General features: G+C 49.7%; 2 protein-coding genes across 2 annotated transcripts; one reads left to right on the top strand and one right to left on the bottom strand.

The window, feature by feature from the left end:
• Positions 1-1,928: 1,928 nt before the first annotated feature.
• Positions 1,929-3,755, top strand: SETTUDRAFT_161884 (uncharacterized protein; the record flags this gene model as incomplete). Its single annotated transcript, XM_008028620.1, has 2 exons — positions 1,929-2,561; positions 2,613-3,755. The coding sequence occupies 2 exons, from the start codon at positions 1,929-1,931 to the stop codon at positions 3,753-3,755; spliced, it is 1,776 nt and encodes a 591-aa protein (XP_008026811.1).
• Positions 3,756-3,929: 174 nt separating this feature from the next.
• On the bottom strand, positions 3,930-5,273 carry SETTUDRAFT_161885 (glycoside hydrolase family 10 protein; the record flags this gene model as incomplete). The annotated part of the gene is made up of 4 exons (XM_008028621.1): positions 3,930-4,684; positions 4,750-5,009; positions 5,075-5,138; positions 5,201-5,273. 4 exons carry the CDS (start codon positions 5,271-5,273, stop codon positions 3,930-3,932), a joined length of 1,152 nt encoding a protein of 383 aa, XP_008026812.1.
• Positions 5,274-6,546: the final 1,273 nt, after the last annotated feature.

The following is a 6,546-nucleotide window of genomic DNA, read 5'->3' on the forward strand; positions in this document are numbered from 1 at the left end:
ATTTCTTGCATCAGTACTCAAGCGGTAAGATGGAGAGCACATCCACAACTGAGTGTAGTTTGACAGTAAAAAGAACGAAGCGTTTGGGAAGATCTACATAAAACCCCATCACTAGAGTGTAAATCTTGGGTGTTAAAATTGCTGGAGTAAGTCCATTTGTGACCTGGGATATAGTTTCTATGCACTTATCCAGCCTTTATTCTAACACCTGAAACCGCATTTCAGTTTAGGTGTTCTTATGCAGCATATTGTCAATGTCAACCTTCATTGAGAGCTACACTTGACGATAATTATTGGATTAATCTATAAGAATCATGGGATCGTGCCAGCTGTTTCCCGATTCAACGTCCCCACATCCATGCCGCGAAAGAATGTAGTTACTAGTAGTAGTATAAATCAAGGTATCATGCACAGCACTTGTATGCTTACTGTAAAGTTCGGTTCGCGGGGCCAGCTTCACGTGGATTAGTGCGGGACTTCCCCCCAGTCCTCTCCGCATTGCCAAGTGTGCTAAGCTAGGTTGAGCGTGTAGAGCCATGCAGTCTCTCTTATCCGTGCGTGACAAGAGTCGGCCTGTTGCGTGGATGAGTAGGTATGTACTTGTAGTGTACGAGGTCAAGACATAGCTGAGTGCACCAGATGTTAGCCAGTACGATAGGTCTAACCCTCTTACTACTTACCTATCCATGCTGCGAAGTCAATCCGTTCTGCCACAAAGTGTCAGAATATTCGCACTAAGCAGGCTGCCGTGCGTGGAGCATCGGCACGCACCACCAGGGCCTCGTGACTAATGGATGTCTTGCTTATCTTTGCACTGTCTGGATTACATACATAGACGTATAAGCCTGACACGGAAAGCTTGTCTACATACAGGACCGCCTCCCATGCCAGGGGTAGCGCCCCTTGTTAAATATGCCCAGAAAGCTCACCGCAGGTCGCGCATCTCTGAATGCCACCAGCCTTCACAGGGATCAGCCCGTGCAAATCGCCCTGTGGTGGTGGTCTAGATGGTCATATGCCGGTGTTGTTCGTATCGGGCGCAGGCCGAAGCGGCGCACCATGTCCACGATTCGCTAGACTGGCCAAGGCGTGGGAAATGTTGCACGCCAACACGCAGCGCTTTCACGCCATGGCATAATAGCAAATGCCAGCAGCCACTTCGGCCAATTTGGACAGCAGGGAATGTGTTACGCTCGGCCCTTTTCCAGTGCACACTGTCGCTTTCCGCTAACTCGTTTGTGGCAAGTCTCGAGCGAGCTAGCCGCTTCTGGTCTGGCGCGCTGGGTGAGTAAGCATCCCAAGACAAGGTATGCGATCCTTCGGGCTGCTCACCACCCCACCCAGATTCTGCAGAAAAGGCGGCCTCTGCAATAGCCATAGCAACGTGACAGCACAATGCACCGCAAAACCACTTCGAATAGCGCGTGCAGGTCGCCTTCAGAGTACCGTACATATACGCTGCCTCGTCCCTGTGGGTCTCCGTCTCCCCCTGACCGGTCGGGCGGATTTTGCAACCTCGTCCAACTCACTCAACGCTACCGGCATGCTTGAAGACCATGGCTTCCCGCATTCCGAAATTGTCCTGGCTCACACAATCAAGTCTGCAATATCTTGTGCTCTGTAGCATATGGCATTCACGACTCGCCCGCGCGCAGGCTGCAAAAAGCTTTAGCCTCAATCCTCTGACCAACTTCTGCTCTCGATGGTGTAAGTGGCGCTGCTTTATCCAACATCTCGCTGCGCGCTATGCTTTTTGTCGTCAATTATCCCACCGCGCGGGATTTAAGCCGTATCTGGACGGATGCTGATGATTTCTCACACCAGGGTCCCAGTCCGTTGTCAAGAATGAAATGCTGTACATTGATAGTGGAGTACAAAAGTGGAATGGCACAGACGTCACATCCCCAATCATTGGCATCAACAGCTACATGATTACGATTCCCCTCAACTTCACATGGGACTGGAAGCTGAATATCATCGAACATGCTCATGCCAAAAATGTAACCAATCCGAGCACGGGAACACTCCCACCAAGCCAGATTCGTGGTCATATGTTTCATGGCCCCCCAGGCCAACCTGAGGTCTATGTTTACGGTGGGACAACATTCATGGGGAACCAATCATTCGAGGCATATGCTTGGCCCGACTCATCAGCATATCCCTTGTGGTCATACACATACCAAGAAAGCTATCCTTGGGGGCAGTACGCAAAAGATACCGAGTGGATGCCAAACCATGGAGCGGGTGCCGAGGCAATAGACCAAGGTCTCGCGTTTTACCTGAACGGACAGATTGATTGGGGTACTTCATCAACAACCTTGGACAGTTTTCCAAAGACGGAAGCTATCTATGTGCCTCTACAGGGCATGGTCATCATCGACCTCAACACCCAATCGGGAAAGAATATATCCACTACCAAATTACGGGATGGTACTCCGCGTGTGGGTGGTACTATGGAATACCTTCCTTCAGTTGGAAGCAGGGGTGTGCTCATAGCCCTGGGCGGCCAGATACAGCCCAGCCTTGCAAGCCCATTTGCCAATGTCAGTGCTGGCTCGCTGGTTAGTATCACATCGAAAACAAAACACCACACCTATCTCACCTGATAGCAGATTGATTTCGGAACTGTCGATGTATTTGATATCAACTCTTACCTCCAAAATCCCGACAGTAACGGCACGTGGTATTCGCAGAAAACAAACGGAGAGATCCCCGCGCCTCGAATAGACTTCTGTACAGTTGCCATATCTTCAGCCGATAATTCAAGCCACCATATCTACCTCTACGGCGGCGTAGACCCCATTACGAATACGGCCTATGACGATGTCCTTATTCTCACGTTACCCTCGTTTACCTGGACTAATGTTTGGCCGCTTGGTGAGGCACCAAGATGGGGCCACAACTGTCACGTTGCTGGAAGGCGCCAGATGATCACAGTAGGCGGAAACAAAACCAACGGACTGACATGTGATTGGGAAATCAAAGGCGTTGCTGTCTGGGAAATGAGCACTTTGACATGGGGTAGTGTTTTTATGATCAACCTATCCAATTTCGAAGTACCACAGAAACTGCTCAGTGTGACGGGTGGGAATGCCCACGGCAATGCGACGAAAAAGGACCCTGCTCTAGGCTGGACGGATGAACGTCTTAAAACAGTTTTCGCAACACCACGCAAGTACACATTGTCTGGAAACACTACGACTACAGGAAATTCCCAAGGCAAAAGCCATACGGGGGCCATTGCTGGTGGCGTCGTTGGTGGCGTTGCAGGGCTCAGTCTTATCGCTGTTGCAGCATTGTTTCTGCACCGCCGACACCGTAAACGCCACGGTCCTCACGAACTTGAGAATTCCCCAATTGGAGCTTCACCAGAGGGAGAGAAGCACAAGTATGAACTCCAAGTCGTCAACGAAAACAGCCCTGCTGAGCTGTTCGGCGATGAGCTGAAGGAGCTTGAAACACCAAGACAAGCGGTTGAAGCGGACCATCTCCCGTCGACCAGAAGAGCCGAGTTGCCCGGCACAAACACGGCGCCTGGCGGTTTGCACGGCGTTCCGATAATCAGAACACCGGGGGACGAATTACCGGAGCGACCAGAATATGTGGCCGGGTTGAGAAGACCCAGTCAAGAAAGCACAAGCGCAGCAGGAGTACAGAACGAAGAAGGGGGACAGTCTGAGACTGTTCAGCCTCATAGTGGAGGACAAATTCATGTTGAGAATCAAGAGAGTAGTGATGATAAGGCTGCGAGGTGACAGTACTGGCAATCAAGTCAAGATATCGCACATGAATGAGTACTACATGGCGCTCGGGTAATCACTGCAGCCTTCACACATAGAATCGGCATCTTTTGTAGCGTTGCATAAATGTATCAACTTTCAAGCTCTATCCACCTTCCAATGTAATGACTGACTCGAATCCCAAATCTCTTACAAGGCGTTAACCAGGGCCGTGTAAGCCGCCTTAGGTTGGTAGTTGTTGTCAAACAAGAGAGGTCTGTCACTGCTGCGCCAGCTGTCCTTGTCTGACACGCCCCATACAGTGATACCCACACATTTGGATACGGCGAGACAGCCATTCATAACGGTGAGGTAATCGTTGGCTGCCGCGCCCGCGATATCGAGCTCTGTAATTGCAATCTCCTTGACGTTGGCACCGGCCAGTACCTTGAGGGCGTTGGGAACTCCTGAGGCGGGGTTCCACCCGCCAGGTTGGGCGAGATGGCACTGTGAGCCGATGCCGTCAATGGGAATACCCTGTGCCACCCACTTGTTAACGTGCTCCACCATACCCGTCGTAACCTTGGCGTAGTTGGCAATATCGAGGTTGTAGTCGTTGATGTAGAGTTTAGCGTTGGGGTCAGCGGCGCGGGCGGCGCGGAAGGCGATGCCAACAAAGTCTTCGCCAAGTACACGACTGAAGACACTGTCTCGAAGATTACCATTCTCAGTGAAGATCTCATTAACAACATCCCACTGTAGGATTTTTCCCTTGTAGCGCGTGACGAGCGCAGTCACGTGGTTTTGAATGACAGTCGTCAGTGTATTGCGGTCATTGATTTGGGTGACCCATGACGGCAGCTGTGAATGCCAGAGGAGGGTGTGGCCACGTAGATACTTTCCGTTCTGTGTGGCAAAGTTGACGACAGCATCAGCGTTGCTAAAGGTGAATGACCCGCGTTGTGCTACGTACGAAGGCCAGTCAGTCTACAACCATGGGATCAAGGGTAAAGCGAAAGAGAGTACTCACGCTCAGTAGCATCCCACTTCAAACTATTCTCGTGCGTGATCTGTCCAAAGCTGTTCTTCGCGATGGTAGTCAAAGGCGCATTGTTCAGATGGTAGTGGTCGATCTCGGTACCAAAATAGAGCTTTCCCTTGGCCTTGAACTTGTCGTGGAGTCCACCTGCAGCTCCTGAGCCTCCAGTAGGAGCAGGGCTACTGCCGCCGCCGCCGTTGGTAGTAGTGGGAGCTGCGCCAGATCCAGGAACACATTGAGAATAAAAATCACTACATATCGTGTCAGAAGAAACGCGGCGTGAAGATCGCTGCGACAGGGTCAGGCCAGCACTTACTTGATTTTGGTGCACACGGAGCCAGAAGCGCATGTCGTACCACCAGTCCATCCTGAGCCTCCACCTATGCAAAGACAAAATCAGTATACTAATTCGCTTCAGAAAACATGGTAGTCTATGACTTACACTGGCCGTAGACCGGGACTTGGCCAAGCACGACAGTGGGAGCGACGACGAGTGCGAGAACAGAGGTACGCATGATGATGGATTTCAGGAACAATGAAAGAAAGGCGATCGAAAGCTAACCAAGCAATGGATACCCGGTTTGACGAACGGATTTCCTATTCTTTTATTCCCTCTTCATATGAGCATAAGCTAAGACGCCTTAAAATCGTGACATCCGAAATCATCCTGAATGCAAATCGATCAGGAATTACATGGGATTGAACAAATTGAAGAAAGTATAATCCCACGAGTGACGGGACGTCAAACACGGTTGCTTTACAAGGCCAAGCCTTCAGATCTTGGCAGGCCAAGATCTTCATCAATAACGAGAGGTCACCTGCCGGAGCCCACTGGAGCCCACCCAACCTCCACCCCTTTTACTTAGAGCAGGTTTTGATCATTCGTCAAGATTTCAACCGTATTCTGACGGTTTTGAGAGGTTCTGTGGCAAGTTTCATCGCGACGTCCACGAATGGATGATTAGAAATAACGATAGTTCATCTGGCTATTCATTTACAGGGACTCAATGGCAGTGATAAAAGACAGATTAATCGGCCAATTGCGCAGCCGAGACGCGACATGGGTGTGTTGTGCTAATATGGTTACACGGAACCAAACGCCGCCTAGCTTGTTTCTTCACTTGGCGGATTTTTGCCCGACATGACACCATTCTAGAGTTAAGTCTACTGTTTCACTTTAGATAGGTTTCCGTGCAGGTAAATGAAGTCCTGGAGAAGATGACCTATGAATACCCGGATAAGCATTTTTTTTTGTTCCATTAGAGTCTAGTGAGCTCGAGGCTATGTAAGACTTTGGCCGAGGCCGTTCTAACTAGATTTATTTACAAATACGAGTTTGTGCTTGAAGTGTGTCTGTGGTGCTTCGGCCTTTGTCTAGGTAAGCGATAGCTATCGCTTACTAGACGCCTAGTGCTAAAGAGCATTTTGATAACAGAAAGAGATGTTAGAAAGCAAAGCAATCCTCTAGCGGGCTCTTTTAGGGATAAAAGAAAAAGTTTCGACTTAGGTAGTTTTAATGAGTAACTCTCTCGTTCATTTTTAATGAGTCTTCATCTCAAGTTTTAGTGAGTAACTCTCTCGTTTCGACTTAGTGCCCAGCGAGTAGCAGCTGTCTTGGCGTTTCGACTTGGTGCTTCTACAGAGGTAACCAGTCTCTGTATCAGCGTTTGGATTTGGTGCCACAGTAGGCGAAGACTGTCTCGGCGTTTCGACTTATTTTGCTATTACAGACCAGAAAACTGTTATAGCGTTTTTGAATTTTGTGCCACAGTAGGCAAAGACTGTCCT

The sequence above is a fragment of the Exserohilum turcica genome (assembly GCF_000359705.1).
Source record: "Exserohilum turcica Et28A unplaced genomic scaffold SETTUscaffold_28, whole genome shotgun sequence".
Classification (NCBI taxonomy): Eukaryota; Fungi; Ascomycota; class Dothideomycetes; order Pleosporales; family Pleosporaceae; genus Exserohilum; species Exserohilum turcicum.